Source organism: Tenrec ecaudatus, chromosome 6 (assembly GCF_050624435.1).
Source record: "Tenrec ecaudatus isolate mTenEca1 chromosome 6, mTenEca1.hap1, whole genome shotgun sequence".
In the NCBI taxonomy this organism is placed as follows: domain Eukaryota; kingdom Metazoa; phylum Chordata; class Mammalia; order Afrosoricida; family Tenrecidae; genus Tenrec; species Tenrec ecaudatus.
Genome location: NC_134535.1, coordinates 80,630,100 through 80,646,775, shown reverse-complemented (window position 1 = coordinate 80,646,775; position 16,676 = coordinate 80,630,100). Strand labels below are relative to the sequence as shown.

Below are 16,676 nucleotides of genomic sequence, written 5' to 3'. Positions count from 1 at the left end.
TTGGTGTTTATTCTCCGGGAGGCCGATCCTTAGTCATGCCTTGGTGTTTATTCTCCTGGGACAGTCCAGGTTCCGGAGACTTCCACACAGGGTCCCACCTCCCTCGGCTGCCCCTCCAGCTATTTCCCAGAAAGGAGCCCTGTCACAGCAGTTCTGATAAATAGGGAAACTCCATCTTTATTGGTGTATAAACATCTCTGGTCTGTACATTCATTTCAGACATCATAGTGCAGGGCCTGACAGGAGGGCAGGGGGCCCCAGCAGCAGACAGCTCACCCAACTGCCCCACAGCCTCCCCGCTCTGTGCAAACCAAGGCTAGCAGCTCCTGCTCCTTCTTCTCCCAGGGGAGGTCACCATACAGGGAGGGGCTGGGGAAGGGTGTAGGAGGAAGAGAGGGCGTCTAGGGGTAGGGGTGGGGGGCACAAACACAGAAGCAAAACAGGCAACTGGTACAAGCAGCAAGTGGGGGAGGGGGTGCAGCTCACTGGGCTGAGGCAGGAGACATGCTCCAGAGCCCCAGCGTGCAGCCCAGGGAGCTAGGGACAAGGGGATGAGAGGCGGCACACCCCCAGGCCCAGCACCTCCCTGCCCAGACACACAGCCCCTCTGGGGTCACGGGAAACCATCTGTGTGTACTGATTGGGGGTCGGGGGCACCCAGACCTCTACGGAACTATGGTGTCTGAGCAGGGAGTGCCCCAGCTCTCAGCAGAGAACGGAGCTCTTAGAGGAGTTTTCTTGGGGCAGCAGCCAGGGAAGGGGGAGAGATGGGCCCAGGGAAGCCCCCCTAGCCCAGCCAGGGGGGATGACAGCAGCAACTGATTCACAGGAGAAATTAAAAAGGCTCACATGAAGACGTAGAAAAAAATGAAAGGGCACAGAATGCACAGGAGAATACTGTGGTAAAGGGTGGGGGGTCTCTACCCTCGGGCCGTGCAAGGCCTCATGACCACATAGCAGCTGAAAATGGGGTGCTCGCTCCTCTTGACTCCAGTGGGGCCAGAGAGGAACAGGGGCCTGGCAGCTAGTGGCCCTCTGTCTGTCAACCCTGTTCTTTGGGTCTGTTCCTGCCCAGCAGGCCTCCGGCCCAAGGGCTGCTGACAGGGACAGCAGCAGGTCAGAGATTTGGGCTCTGAGGAGTCAACAGGGGGCAGAGTGCCCTGTGTGCCCCCTGGATAAGCAAACCCTTGGACGTGTCAGGCCCTGGGTACTTGGCCCTGCCCGGGGAGCAGAGGGAGCAGGGCTGGCCCGGGGAGAGGGCCCTAGCCACTCAAGGGGTGCAGATCGACTTTGACTTTCTCCCCACAGCTCAGCATCCCAATGGTGGGGAAGAAGCCCCCAGAAGGAACCACAGCGTCTTTCTTGCCAATGATCTTGCCATTCCGGGTGAAGAAAACCTGGTGGTGGGAAGAGGGGGTGTAGCTAGAGCGGGCAGGCCCTGGTCTCTCTGAGGATCCTGGGCCTCAACCACTCTCAACTCCAGCATGGACAGGAGAGGAGAGGAAAGGCGAGTCGGTGATACACCAAGTGACCACAGGAGGGCATACTTGGGCTGGGAACCGGCCTCTGCCGACCAGTCTCCCAATCAGCAGCCCCACTAAGTGCTCAGGCCTTTGGGCTCAGACTGTTCTTCCCATCGTGGCCCCGCCCTCCTGCCCACTCACCACCACCTTCCTGCCCTCATGCTCCTGCTCTAGCTCCTCCCCGTCTTCTTCCTCTTCCTCCTCGTCGTCATCCCCCTCCTGGTGCAGGTACATGACGTTCCGGACGTTGCGCATCGCCCGGGCAGTTGGAGACAGGATCACTGTGTCACAGCTGTCATCGCTGTCACCTAGCAGGGCAGGAGGTGGAGCGTCTGTGGTGTCCCCTCACCCGGCACCCCAGCCTGCCAGGGCCACGGCCACCCCACTCACCCTCACTGTCCAGGATGTAGTCTCGGGGGAACATGATCCCACACCCCATGATGTCGCCTTTGTAACAGCGGGGCCCGAAGGGGTCCCCGACACCACTGCCGTGGAAGATCTTGCCATCGTCTGGGGGATGAAGGGAGAGGGATGACGGCTCAACGCTCTCACTCGAAGCGGAAGGCCTCCCGCCTCCCCCACTCCAGGCCAGAGGGGAACAGGGGACCAGCTGGATAAAGATGGGGGTGGAGTGGGCAGAGAGTCCCAAAGTCCATCGGCTCAGGGCTTTGGAAGAACTCCCGCCAAGGGGACTGGTCTGCAGCGTCTGGGGTAGGGAGGCACAGACAGCAGGGACATGCGGGGCGGAGAGGGCAGGAACAGGAAGTTTCCTCCTTTCCTCAAGAAATCCCTAAAAGAAGAACCACATGCTCCGAAAGCAGGAAGGCAGGACACTGAGGAAGCCAGCCCAGCAGGCTGGGAGGACAAATCCCAGGAGCAGAGAAAGCAATGGCGGCTAAACTGGGGAGTAGGGCTGGGAAATGGGATGTCCACCTCCCCTGCCAGCCCGCTTCCCCAGGGCAGCCTTCCAGGAAAGGGGCCCTTACTCACCCGCATGATAGGCCACAGACCCCCTGCTCCAGCCAGGATGCCGGTTCTTGGGGTAATCCTGTACCAGGAAGGAAAGGGGGGAAGAAGGCCTATGGACACACACACACAATCCCAGCCTCTGGAATCAATAAAACCCAGGAAGAGCATCCAGCCCGCCTGAGGCCCCTGCAGCCCCTCACCCCCTGCAGGCACGTGGGACTGCAGAGCATGCTGAAAAGGTGAGAAGGGGCCCTGGCTGCCCCTCCCAGCCAGGTCCTAGGTCACATGGGGCTGCCCTCCCACTCAGCTCTGTACACCTGTGCTGTGTCTCAGTCTGAAATCTGCCCCAAAACCAGTCCCCACCTCTCCCAGACCTTCCCGGCCAGCCACATCCCAAACAGGTGCCCACCTTCCGAGCCAAGCCCAAGGCGATGTAGCATTTCTCCCCAGGGTCCACGATCTCCACCTCGAAGTAGTGGCTGCGGGTGCTGAGTGGGAGCCGAGCCTGGGCCAGCCCCACGTCCACGATGCTCTTGCCCTTGCCCAAGTATTCCAGCACCTGGGGAAGAGGGAGGGGCTGGGCAGGCAGGCACATCTGGCCACGAGCCAGTTTTCTGGGTTGGACAAAGCCCCTGTGTGGAAGCCAAAGGCACCAGAGGGACAATGTGGCCTCCGGGCTCTAGGGAGGCAGAGGCTAGGAAGGTGGGGGAAGGGGCGTTGGGGAACCTAGGTCAACTATTCCTGCATTCCTCCAGACCCAGACCCCTTCCAGATCTGCAGATACCTTCCTTTTAGAGTCAGGGGCAGGCCAGCCCAGGCGGGTCTCAAGGCTGTGCCTTCCCGTCCCCGGGACTAACCCTGCAGACTGCTCTACTGGGGAAGTCTATCCCCGGGGAGCAGACACTGCCACCCATCACAGTCAAGTTCTGGAGGACAGCTCAGGACTAGCCCTGCGGGGTTTCGGAGAATGGAAAGCTTTGCAGAAATGGATTGTCCACTCTTTGGCTCTAAGTCACAGCAGTTCTCAACCTGTGGGTCGTGACCCCTTTAGGGGTGGACCGACCCTTTCACAGGGGTCGCCCGATTCATAGCAGTAGCAAAATGACAGCTATGAAGTAGCAACAAAAATGTTATGGTTGGGGGTCACCACCACATGAGGAACTGTATTAAAGGGTCTTGGCATTAGGAAGGTTGAGAACCACTGTCTAGGAGCTGCTGCTGGATTCAAACTGCTGACCTTGACCCAATGCTTAACCCACTATGCCACCAGGGGTCCGTGCCAGACCTGAAGTGCAGACTAGACTGTGGCTGTGTGACTTTCCTGGGGCGCATGAAGGGGTGGGGGTGCTGCAGCCTGGCACAGGGCCATGTTTGCGCTGGGAGACAAGCTTGAAGCCGGTTCCCTCTGTGATCTATGGCCCACAGGCCACATCCCCGCCGAGGACATTTATCCGGCCCGCTGGGTGTTTTTGCCCCATTTTGTTTTTTTACTTCAAAATAAGATATGTGCAGTGTACATAGGAATTTGTTCATAGTTTTTTTTTTAAAAATTAGTCTGGCCCTCTAATGGGTCTTAGGGACAGTGAACTGGCCCCGTTTAAAAAGTTTGAGGACCCCTGAGCCTGGCAATGTCTCAATGTTCCTTGTGGCTTAGGGAGGGAGGTCAGATGGAGCTGGGAAGTCAGGTGGGCCTGGGCCAGCTCCTCATTTCTACTTCAAGCTGGAAGACTTGGGGGAATGACAGATGGGTCCTTGCCTAGGCAGTCCTGCCCGGGCACGACAGGGTGGCCACCCCCAAACTGGGAGTGTTTATTTTTTCCGTTGCCATGGAAACAGCGGAATTATAACTCAACCCCATCCTTCTCTCCCCCTACCCACGGCATCACCGGGACTTCCTTAATCCCCTTTTAATGAGCCGATCGCCTTTCCAGACTTCTATCTTCCAAGGAAGCACAAGCCCTGGGGGCCTCCTCCTCAGCCCCCTGACAAACCATGGAATAGGACTGGCCTCTCCTGGCTGAAGATGCCTGGCTGACAGGAAAGGGACCCAGTGCCCTCATCTATAGGAGAAGCTACTCAGCACCCCAACCCCTCCAGGGTGGGTCGCAGAAAGAGGCCCTCGGGTCCTGCTCAGTTTCAGATACCTGCCACCTCACAACCCATCCATCCTCCTCCTCTCCAAAAAGAAGTGGGGGAAGGGGGCAAGCAAAGCCAGGGAAGGATGGAAGAGCATGCCAACACCCCCCAGCCCCGCAGGCAGGTACAGGCCTTCTCTCATTCCTGACACTGGGACCTGCACGCTAAGCCAGAGCCCTTCTGGGGGTCCCGGCCGCTGTCTCGGTAGGACGGCCCGCAGCTTGTCTCCTGACTGACCAGGTGCTAGTGAAAGCCTGTGCGGGAGAAAGGGGAGGCTGTCTGCTCCCAGAAAGACTTGCCACCTCAGAAGCCCTATATGGGGTCCCGAGGCGTTGGCACCGATCGATTGCTCTGATGGTAGCGGGTTTGGGTGGGTTCGTTAGGGCCTGTAAGGAGCCCTGGTGGGACCACAGTGTCGCTCGCCCTCGCCTGCTGACTGCCCCCTGCGGGCTCCTCCTGTCAGGACCCCAGCCGAGGACACAGGCTCTGCTCCTGCTCCACACACAGGTCAGAACCGCCTCAGCGCAGCTGACAAGTAAGGCCCTGGCTGTTCCAATTGTGCTGTGCTGGCCTCCGTCCGGGGGTGGGGTGTGTGTGTGTGTGTGTGTGTGTGTGTGTGTCCCCGTCCGTCCTCCACTGCGCCTCCACCCAGAGCCCCCAGCCCACTCTCGGCTCCAGCATTGCAGCACTGGGTGGAGGACCTCACAGCTGCCCTGGCCCCCTCCAACCACCTGGCCTCGGCATTGGAAACACAGTGTTCTCCAGTTCCCAAGCCAAAAGAGAGCTGGTCCAGATTCCGAGCCTTGGGAAAAACCCGTCCAGCCATTCTCCCTGGCCCAGCCGCTGCAGGTTTCTCTGTGGACAGGGTGGAGTGTTTCCTTACGGGCAAGACCAAGAGACAAATGCACAGACCCGGGACTCTGGCTGACCCTCCTCCCCACAGAGCAGCCGAAGACTGCGGACACCCTGGACGGTGAAGTCCCTGGCCTTCCTCAGAGGGAACGCCATCAGCGGTCATCTGACTGCGGTGGGCTAAGGCCTCCAAAGCCTCTCTGAGCACAGGGCTGGGAAAGGAAGAGATCAGCGTCCGGCAGAGCTTGTCTGCAGCCCCGCTGCTTCCTGTCCAGACTACAGGTGATGAATCACTGGGTGGCTTTGCCCCTCGAGTCTGAGGTGCTAGAAATATTGACGGTGGCCCCTCAATCCGGGCCTCAGATGCCTCTTGGTTTGCTAGAGATTCAAACAAACCTGGGTTCAAATCCTAACTTCTGTTATGATTAGCCCTACCTCACCTTAAGGAGCCCTGTCAGGTTCCGAGTCAGACTGCTAACCTCAAGGTCAGCAGTTCTAATCCCCCAGCTGCTCCTCTAAGGGAAAAAGATGAGGCTTTCTATTCCTGGTACTACTTTCCACCTCAGAAATCCAGAGGCAGTTCTACTCTCAGAATTGGCGGATGGCATCGAGTTGGGGTGGTTTCTATTTTGGGGTTACCTAATCTGTCTTAGAAGCACAGCCAGAGTGCTCCCCAGGAGTCTCTCATGATGGCGAGCAAGACTTCATCTGACATAGTTTGGGCATGTTGTCCGACCAGCCCCGGAGAAGGCCGTCGTGTTGGTAATACTAGAGGGGGCGGCAACGGAGAGGCAGGACCTCCACAACATGGGCTGGCTTGGCGCTGCCTCTGTGCCCTCAAGTAGGGGGCACCTGTGAGAACAGCACAGGGCCGGGCCGGGCAGTGCTTCATTCTGTGGTGTACCAGGTCGAAAACAACGTGACGGCCCCTAATAACCCCCCACCCGCACCCCCAGGGCCAGTTATTTCCAGCTCTGTACGGGACATAACCACCACCGCATGGGACTCAGTCAGACCACTGGGGGCAAAGACGCGCAGGGCTGGGCAGAGTGCCACTCTGCTGGACAGAAGGCCACCAGGAGCTGACGAACAAGAAGCCCGTTTTGTGATCAGTAGGATGCACACCACAGTACAAGAGGTGGGGACTAAATGAAGACACTGCCAATGCCAGGCATGGAGCTAAGCACCCAATCCACACGCCTGCCCAGGCCGTGGGGTCCACTGGCACGGAGCGGCAGATCAGCTATGTCGATGACCACAGGGCCCGCGGGGACGCCTGGGGACTCTAGGATGGCGCAGGCGTTCCGAGGCCGCCGTCATTATGGAAGCAGGTCGCCAGAGCTTTGCTCCCTTGGAGCAACTGGCGGGTTCACACCAAGGGGTACCCACTGAGGCACCAGCGTTCCTTGACAAGACGTGACCAAAAGCACCACCAGTACGTCAATTCTGACTCACAGCGACCCGATAGGACAGGGAAGAACCGTCCCTGTGGGTTTCTGAGAGACTGCAACTCTGAGCAGAACGCCTCATTGTTCTCCCTCGGGGCAGCGGCAGTTTCGAACAGCTGACTCTGTGGGTAGGACCCCAATGCATAACTATGCCACCAGGGCTCCTGATGAAATATTTTTTTTTATTCCCAGCATCTTTATTTCCTATGAAATAATATGAGGCTAACTCCTCCTTGCTGGAACCTGATGAAATATTTAGTTAGCGACATGTCAACGGTCACCCCAGAGCTGGGAAGCGTCTGGGCCCAGCAGTCACAGAGAAGGAAGGGGTTCTTTCTCTTGGCCCTAACCTCACACTGCAGCGGGCCTGGGCTGCCCCGTATTGCTCACTGACCCCTCAGTGGCTCCACTCCACGCAACCACGCGCCATCCCCAGGGTTTCTTTCCAAGCAATGCTCCATCAACAGAAGTGTCCCCCAGATCCCTAGGCTAGGGGAACTCCTCTCCTGAGGCTGCAACACGGCCCCCTCCTCTCCACCACACACAGCAGGGCTTGGTGCCTCATAGCCCAGACAGCCTCCCCAGCCTGCTCACCCTGCCAACAGAGACCCTGATCCCTCCTGACATTGCTGGGGAGGGCTCAGTGCCGGGGGGCCAGGAGCAGTTGAAACAGGAGCAGTGAACATACGTCCCACTGGCCAGCTCAGGCCCCAACACGGCCTCCTCCTGGGTTGGGTCTGGGGAGGACCCCTGGCAGGGCGGGGCCTCGTTCGTTCCCTGTGTACATCAAGGCCGTGGGCCACATCGCTAAGAAGCTGTCGGGGCAGCTATGAGCAGGAAACAAAGACAGCCTGATCCTCCCTGACTGAGCTGCGTCTGTCTATACACGGGTACTTGGTTAGAGCAAAGGTATTTAGATGAAAGAGACTGAAGTCAAAGCCTTTAGTATGGCTTACATCTCCACATACAGCACAGAGAGCCTCACACCTGGGCCAAGACTGTCGTGGACTTCACGGCACTCACTTGGACCCCATAGTCGATGCCCGAGGGAGCAGTGGAGAAACCAAAAGACGCACCGACCATCTGCGCCCGTCTGCTGCAATAGACTTCTTCACCATGGTAAAGAGCAAGCCTGTCGCCTTGTGGGCGAAGGGCTGCCTGCCTCCAACCTCGGACGCCTGCTAAAGCTGCGCAGCGGACGAGGAAGACCGAAGAACGGGGTGTCCTGTGGACTACAGAGCCGGCGACGGCAGTGACACGCAAGGGACTGCCCGAGGAACGACACGCTTAGCTTGGAAGAGGCGGTCAGAGCGCTCCTTAGCAGTGAGGATGGCAGGATTTCACCTTCTGTGCTTTGGACACGGCGTCAGGAGGGAGCAATCCCTGGGGACCATGCTGGGTACAGTGGAGGGTCGGCGGAGGAGAGGACGGCCCTCAGTGAGAGGGAGCAGCCCAGGGGCAGCCACAGGAAGGATCATGAGGACGGTGAGGACGGGCAGCACCAATCGGTGTGCCCAAGGCTGCCAGGAGTCGGGCCCAATAACAACAGATGGAACAAACGTGACCCCATACTCACAGTGGGGGAATCTAGGGCAAAGATATCTATGTCTTGTTTGGACTATTTAAAGCAAAACACCAAAATCGTCTGTATGCTTGAAAGTGTTCATATTGAAATGGCAGGGTGGAGGGAGAAAGACCAAGAATTGAGTTCTTTCTTCTTTATGCGAAGAAAGGAAATCTGATATCCCCCACCCCCAAGTAGAAAGGACTAGAAAAACTCCAAGGCAGGCACACCCTCCCAGCTGGGAGGCCCTGGTTCCAGAAGGCAGACAGGCAATTCTGAAGGGGCATTGGGATTCAAACCCAGGAGCTCAGGATTCACCTGCTCAGGAAGCAGGAGGAGAGGGGGGCGCGGGCACATTTTGGGCTCTGCCACGACACCGGGGGGAGGTACTCGCATTTTCTATCTCCAGGTGCCGGAAGGCTAATGTCCTGTACGGCAAAAAGGAGCCCTGGGAGCGGGTAGTGATTATGGGTTGAGTTGCTAACCGCAAGGTCAGCAGTTTGAAACCACCAGTGGTCCCATGGGATGAGGCTTTCTACTCCCATAACGAGTTCATTCTCAGGAACCCACCCACAGACACAGGTCTACCCTGTCCTCCAGGCTCGCTATGAGTCGGCATGGACTCCAAAGCAGTGAGGTTTTTTGTTCTGCTTTTGTTTGTTTGCACATCAAAGAACTGTCCTATCTAAATGCCAACAGTAGTGTCCCCATTGGGAGACCGTGGTTTCTCCCCAGCCCGTGGTTCTAAAGGGCAATCTACTGATGTCACAGACCAGTTACTCTTTCTCACCCGGGGCAGGAGAAACAAAAGCAGGGAATGAGGTTCCAGAAATGGCCGAGGCCCCCACTTAAGAAGGCAGTCAGTGGCAGGGCTGGCCCATGGGGAAGCAGTCATGCTGAAGGTCTCCAGTCACAAGAGGAAAGAGGCGGCCGGAGAACCCCCGGGCTCCTCTGGGCTGACAGATGTGCCATCGCTGGGTCTGAGTCATGGGGGGTGGTAAGCAGGGCCAGGAGGAGGCGGCCAGTGATGGAAGGAAGCGGAAAGCGGGCAATTTGTCTGAGAGATGGAATGACCGGCGAGGCTAGAGAGCTCATGTCTCTCAGGAGGCTTGTGCCCGAGTCTACCCAGAGGGGCAAGTACTCAGGGGGGAGTGTTCTCACCCCACAGCTGAGGGGAGTGGAGGGGGAGTGGATGTCAGCCCAGAGGCAAACTTAAGAACTCTGTGCAAGGAAGAAACAGCCCCCAAGAAGTGGCCTGAAGGCGTTGGGGGAAGAACGGGAGGAAGGAAGGCTATTTATAAATGTCTACAGGATTCTGCATCATTTGAAGCGAATGCCTGCTAGGAGCTGTGGGCAGTGGGGACAGGTCCAAGCAGGGAGAGGGTGCCAGGAAAAAACTCTTGAGGAGCGGTCAGGGATGAGAGCTGGAATGTGGCCCTGGCCCTGGCCCAAGTTCAACTCTCGATGGTGTCCAAATGATGGGGGAAGGAGAAAAGACAGAGGAGGGATGAGGGCCGAGGAGTGGGCGAGCAGGACATGCTGGCTCCCAGCCGCTGGGTCCCTGGGACCCTGGACTGAGAGCCCTGAAGGACTGAAGGATCCGAGGGCGTGCTTTTGGCCACTCTCTGTGCCACCAGCCCTGCCCTGAGGTCGCCTCACCTTGAACTCCAGAAGGAGGGGCCTTTCTCTTAACCCACCCACCTCCCACTGCTTCTGTTTTGCTCTCAAAGGCTGACAAGAACAGCAGGACTAGGTGAGAAGGCCCGAGGGTGGGGAAGAAGGACAGCCACCTGGGGGGATGGGAGCAAGGGGGCAACAGAGGGACAATTCGAAGTAGGAGGGCTGAGCAGTCCACTAGGGGTCACTGCCAGACCCCCTGACTCAGTGTCCATTCACTCCCAACCCAGAAGGAGGCTCTCTGGGTAGGATTGCAGAAATTCCCTCCCTCACGCACCCCACCCCGTGCTGCCCAAGAATGTCTAAAATCGAGGGAGGGAGAAAGTAAAGCAGGCTCGGTCTGATCCTTATAAATGTCAGGTATGGCAGAAGAGAACCTTCCAACACGTGTATGGATGGGGGACCCTACTGGCCCCACCCCACGGCAAGGTGCAGAAAACGTCTGGGCCAAGGGAGCAGGGATCAATCCCAAAGGGGATACCGGCTGCCTATCCTCAGAGGCAAGTGCGCAGGGCAGGAGAGGCCCAGGAGGACTGCGGCTCTGACACAGGGTAAGGGGTGAAGGAAGCAGCCTGCACCGCACATCAAGGTCCAGGCGACTCTGCCCAAATCCTGGGGCCTCAAAGCCCCAGCGCAGACCCAGCCACCACTTTCCATTCAAACTCGGCGGGGGGTTGGGGGGGCCTGCTCAGCCCCCCACTGTCCCATCACCCTTACTTACAGTCCCGCAGACTCGGACATCATGCAGCCGGCCCCACTCGTCCTCATAACTGTCCACCATCATGACGCTGTCGTCCTCACGGCCCAGCTCAGCGTTGAGGTGCAGCCGCACCTCCTCGCCCAGGGAGTGCATGCCCACTGCCGGGAAGAGCCCGTCGGGGGACATGGGCATGATGGTGGAGCCCACCTGCAGGGAAGGGGGAAGGGAGAGAGGGAGAGGGGAGGGGGAAGGTCACCTGGTTCATTTTTCCAGAGCTCACAGGGTACCTTTGAGATGATGCAACAAAGAGCTACCTGCCACCCACGCTGGGGGGAGTAAAAGAAAACAAAGCTGAGGTAGACAGGTCGATAAGCGAGTCAGGACGCCACCGAGCAAGCCCAGGTCTCGCGGTTTGCTGCCACTTTGGGGACGCATGAGAGTGGGTTGGAGTGGAAAAGTGCCGGGGCGCAGAGGCTGAGAGCAGGGCCGCACAGACAAGGCCTGGGAAAACAACCTGCAGCCCAGCAAGGACAAAGCTGCCGCTAGCTCCCTCTTCCATCTGCTCGCGCCCCATCTCTGCACCCCTGAAAGCAGGTGGCGAGGAGACTCGGAAGGAGGGCAATAAAACAGAAAAGAGGGCAACAAAGCAAAGCAAAAGAGAAAGGGCCCAGTCCTCCCAAGCGTTTGTGTCAGCGCTTCAGCCAGGCCATCTTCTTCCCAGCGTTTACTCTGCTCTAAACCTTCCCCATAATTTCTACCTCCGTCCACCCTGGCCCTTTCTGCCAGTCACCAGCGCCGTGCCCCAGCTTCTGCTCCCCCCCAGGGGCTTCAGGAGAAGCTGAGGTTGGATGGAGGGGGACGGGAGCCATGGGACCCTGGGAGAGGGCCAGCCCAGTCTTTCTAAGCAGTGCCACAAGTCCTTGCGCCGCCGTGTCAGGCTTCTGCGTCACACCCAGCATCCGCACTCACCCGCTTCCCGTTTTTGGTGAAGAAGATCTGGGCCGTCTGCACATCAAAGGACACAGGCTCAATGCCGCAGCCGATCCGGTCCCCGGAGTTACACTTGGAACCAAACTGCCGGCCCTTGGCTCGGCCATTGTACAACCTGTGGGCAGACCAGCACAGACACAGGGCCCCTCCCAAGCCATCTACTCATGGGTCTGGTTAGGGACTTCACCCTCCTGTCTAAGGCCCATCGAGCTACCTCCTCGATGGAACAAGTTTCAACACTCCCGGGCAAGTGAGGCAGTGGGAGCACCCGTGTCCTAGCTGAAGTCCTCAGAGACCCAGGACTGGGGTCGGGGCCCACAGGGAGCGGCAACTCACTTGCCATCGTCAGCATGGTAGGCTACGGAGTCCGGCAGCCAGCCCGGCTGGTGATCCAAGCTGTAGTACTGTGGCACCAGCCCCACAGCAATGGTGCCCCGGACCCCGCTGTCCACAATGGACACCTGGAGAGAGGAGACGGCACGGTCAGCAGGGACCGGAGGGAGAGGGGTGAGAGATCAGAGAGGGCCAGAGCACAAGGAGACCCCTCGTGAGGAGTTCCGCCGAGCCAGAGGAAGCTCAGGGAAGAACTGCGGGGAGAGGAGGCCTTTCTTACTGAACAATTCCCAAACCAGGGGAGAAGACAGGAGATGGAGTAAGTACTGGCTTGGGGCAGGAGGCTGGGAAGGACACGGGAAGGGCATGCCCCCCATGCGAGGGACAGGGGAGCAGAAGAGACTGTGGGATACCAATCTCTCAGATTAGGGGCTAAGCTCTCTATACCCTTTTCCCAGCCAACAGGACAGCCCTGATGGGGCATTGAAAGCCAAGGTCACAATCTAGGCAGGCACTCCCAGAAGTATCAGTCACAGCTTCACCCCCTGCTCTCCCCACCCAATGCCTTGATCACCTCAAAATAATTGCTGTCCTTCGTCAAGGGTCGGGATGCCACGTAGCAGCCAACTTCACCAGAGTTTCCATGGTAACTGGAGGAGGAAAGGGGAGGAGCTCCATTAGAGACCTAACCCCAAGGCCCAGTGGGGAGGCCCTCCCCATCCCTAAGCCTCACCCTGAGAAGAATGCAGAAGGCCACATTTCTGCACAGACAACATAACAAGAGTTCAGAGGTCGCCCAAGCCCTCTCACTGCCTCCAGCCAGGGCCCAACCTACACCAGACCAGTGCCAGCCTGGCTACGCCTTCACTTCCAGGGGCAGAGAACACAGAGCTTCCCTGACTTGTCTGCGAGGGGGCTGTAGACCCTGCCCAGCCTCAGCCCCTCCTACTACAGCTTTGGCCCGGCCCTTGGGGAGCTGGTCTATTCTGTATCAAGGCTCTCGGTGGGCTGGAAAACAGTTATTCCCTGCCCCCTCCCAGCTCCTTCCAACCTCTGTGCCAACTCTGGGCGAGAACCACGGCTCAGGAGTCGGGGAGGGCTCTGAGCCAGAAGAGAGAGCAAGAGAAAACAAACACAAACCAAAGCATTGGAAATGCACCCTAGAAATGTCCTTCCCCAGACAGGATGCCCCTGCCTTCAAAATGGCTGCTCCTTACTGAGCCCCCAACACCGGGCGACCTGGGCGCAAGGCTGACAGGGTCCTCTCCTCTCTGCAAGGCACTAGCCGGGCCACAGCCTCCATTGCACCATCAAGCTCCCCAGACCAGCCCAGGGGCCGAGGGACCCAGACGGAGGGTGCAGGGTGTGCAATACACACAGCTCCACAGAAAAATACAGAAAGGTTTCCAGGGTAGGTTCTCCGCCTCCTCTGAGAGAGCCTCAGAGAGTCGGAGACATGGTGCAGAAAGGAAAATAGGGACGCCTTCCCCTGAACTCACCTCAAAGTGTCCCCATCTACAAGGATGTGTTTGAACCTCTCTTGATATCGAAAAGCCCGCACTTCCCGAATCTCCCGGATCCGCCGGCGCCAGTTCAGAAACCGGTAGTGCAAGTTGAGGTCATCCATCTTGTTCATGAGAACAAACCTGCCAAGAGGGGATATGGGTTGAGGAGGCCCGGCCCGGAGCAGAGCTCCTCAGCCTGCTCAGCTCAGACGTGAGGGCGCACTGGCCTTAGAGCTAAGTGCCCATGTCAAGCGCTTCACAAACATTTACTGAGCTCCTACTAAATGCACTGCTCTAGGGACTAAGGAAAGACGCCCTGGTGGCGCAGTGGTTAACCACTCAGTCGCCAACTGCAAGGTTGGTGGTTCGAACCCACCATCCGGTCCAAGGGAGAACGATGTGGCTGTCTGCTTCTGTAAAAATGACAGCTTTGGAAGCACCATGGGACAGTTCTGCTCTAACTTCCAGAGCCATTATGAACTATATCTACCAGATGGCCACAGGTTCAGGTACTGAAGGTAATGGATGTAAACAACGTGGATGGGGTCCTGCTCTCTTCGGATTTCCACTCTAGGGGCCTGCACGGCTGGGGGTGGGGGGTGTCGTATTAGAGGAGGCATGACAGACAATAAACAGACATGACATTTTTGAACAGTGGAGGAAAATAAAGCAAGGCGCTGTGGTCAAGAATAGTAACAGCAAGTTATTTAGTGTGTTACACACAGAGCTGCTAACTACAGGGTGGGCAGTTTGATCCCACCGGCTGCTCTGGGGGAGAAAGATGAGGCTTTCTGCTCCCCTAAAGAGGTACCGTCTCGGAAACCCACCGGGCACTTCTGCCCTGTCCTGTGGGGTCGCTCTGAGTTGCCATCCACTCGATGGCAGTGAGTTTTTGGAGACGTTGAGTTGAGTCGACCTCTCTGTGGTAACAACTGAGTTGCGATCAAAGGGAGCCGGGCAGGTAACGACCATGGCTAAGCATTCGAAGGCAGAGGGGTGGCCCAGGTACAGAGCTTGAGGTGGGAAGGAGTTTAGCAAGGTGGCTGGGTGGAAAGTGTGTGGGAAACACAGGTGAAGAGGTCCAAGAGGAAGACAAGGGACAAACTATGGCCCTATAGTCCATGCTAAGGAGTTCAAGAGACCTTTGGGGGGTGTTGAATAAGGACATCAAATAATCTAGTTTCTGCTTCTGAAAAGCCCATGCACGCCGCTGGTGGGTGAGCGAATAGGGGACAGACGGTGAACAAGTAGACCTTCTTGTAGCAGTTCAGCTGAGGGATGGTGGCTGGGAGGGCGGAGTGAAGTGGGATGATCCGGTGGTTCCAACACATGAATGAATGACTCTTCCCTGGGAGCCAAACGTGAGACAAAGGCAAGGGGCTTTTTTCCTTCGGGCCTCCAAATTCCTGGAGCCAACGTCCCTTTATGGCCTGACATGCCTTGCACACACAGTAGGTGCTTGCTTAGTAAGCACCGACTGGGCTGAGCTGAACCCCAATGTGGGCCTTACACCATCCTTCGGCTGCAGCTACAGCCCGCACCCGCCACGTGGCCCAGTAAGGTGGGCGCCTACACAGCAATTCCAGAACTCCCCGCCCAGGCACCGGGCCAGGGCATGACCCCAGAACCCCGCCCGCGAATGGCAGCCGCCCAGGGCCCGGTCTGCGCCCCGAAACAGCGTGGTCACGCCGACAAGCCCCCCGACGGGCCACGGGGCTCCGGCAGGTCACAGTTAGGAGGCTCAGCGCCCCCAGGCCCTGCACTGGGCCGGGCGTGCCGGGGGAGGCAGCCCAGTGACCAGGCACAAAGCCCCGCCCCTGCCCCAGAACCCCCGCCCAGGACCCCCGCCTCCCGCCTCGGGCTCCCGGGGGACCCGGGGCCTCCGGGACCCCGCCCCCCGATCCCCGCCTACCGGGGCCTCCGCGTCCTCCTCATCCATAGGCCTCTCAGCTCCGCTTACTAGCTCCTCGGCGGCCGCCACCACACACATCCGGGTCCCCGCCCTTCCTACGCTTCCAGCACCCGCCCTCCCCTCCTGCGCGGGCCAATCGGCAGCGGCCGCTGACGATAGGCACGTGAGGTAGCCAATCGTAGGACAAAGGCAGGGTCTCGGGCGCGGTACCGGGAACCCCGGGACCGGCTGGAGCCTGGCGAGCCCGGCGATCGGGAGGCGAGCGAGAGGCGACGTGGCGGTGCGGCCGCTGCTCTGGGTGTCCGGGCGCCGCGGGGACGGGTCAGGGCGGCTCCCGCGATGGGCGGGGCAGGTGGAGAAGGTGGCCTGTGCGGGGGGGCGGGGAGGGGAGTGCGAGGGTTTCTTGTGACAGGCGCGGGAAGCTTCCTAGGCGGGTCCTTTTCAGAGCCACTCAACACTTGTGACATAAATCTTATTATCAGCTCCCCTTCAAGATAAGGAGGCTCCGAGGAGTGAAGCGTCCATAGCTATTACATATGCTCTATGTGCCCCTGGGCGCTTCCGGCCACCCGCTAGTTCCTTCTGGGCAGGACGTCGTATTCCAGGAGGAGGGACGTGGCAGGAAAAATCACAGCGACAGGACGAGTGCGCTCTGGGAGAGGTGGCTTGGCGGGGCTCCTCCTCCCGTAAAGAGCGCTCCAACCCCGCCCTGCGGGGTCACCTCGCTGGCACTGGGAGTGTGAGGGGAAAGCTAGGCTGGGGTCATGCTCCTGGAAGAAAGGATACTAACATTTATTGAGCACCTAGCAAAGTGGGGGCTTTGTAGTCTGGGGAGTTTGGCTCCTAGAATGCGGCCATTCCTGCTTTTCCTGATCACGGAATCCTTTTTTCCTGGATAGTGTCCCTCTGTATTCTCATGCCATGTCATATATATTTTCTAACATTCATTCTGATCCAAAGTGTACAAGACAGACTCACTGCCATCGAGTCAGTGCCGACTCACAGTGAGCCTATAGGACAGGGTAGAACTGGCCCTGTGCTTTTCAGAGACCGTAACTCTTTATGGG

At 58.4% G+C, this 16,676-nt stretch overlaps 1 protein-coding gene across 3 annotated transcripts; it reads right to left on the bottom strand.

The window, feature by feature from the left end:
• Nucleotides 1-151: 151 nt before the first annotated feature.
• On the bottom strand, nt 152-15,752 carry SPRYD3 (SPRY domain containing 3). Of its 3 annotated transcripts, none has more exons than XM_075551642.1 (12): nt 15,610-15,752; nt 14,840-15,045; nt 13,692-13,838; nt 12,767-12,842; nt 12,196-12,320; nt 11,839-11,974; nt 10,891-11,076; nt 2,902-3,051; nt 2,514-2,571; nt 1,914-2,033; nt 1,665-1,831; nt 152-1,397 (listed from the first exon to the last, which is right to left on the bottom strand). In XM_075551642.1, exons 2-12 carry the CDS (start codon nt 14,863-14,865, stop codon nt 1,263-1,265), a joined length of 1,326 nt encoding a protein of 441 aa, XP_075407757.1. In that variant the 5' UTR covers nt 14,866-15,045; nt 15,610-15,752; the 3' UTR covers nt 152-1,262. The 3 variants fall into 3 exon arrangements, with proteins under 3 accessions (XP_075407757.1, XP_075407759.1, XP_075407758.1); XM_075551644.1 differs by having other exon boundaries at nt 14,951-15,045; XM_075551643.1 differs by lacking the exon at nt 14,840-15,045 and having other exon boundaries at nt 15,610-15,739.
• Nucleotides 15,753-16,676: the final 924 nt, after the last annotated feature.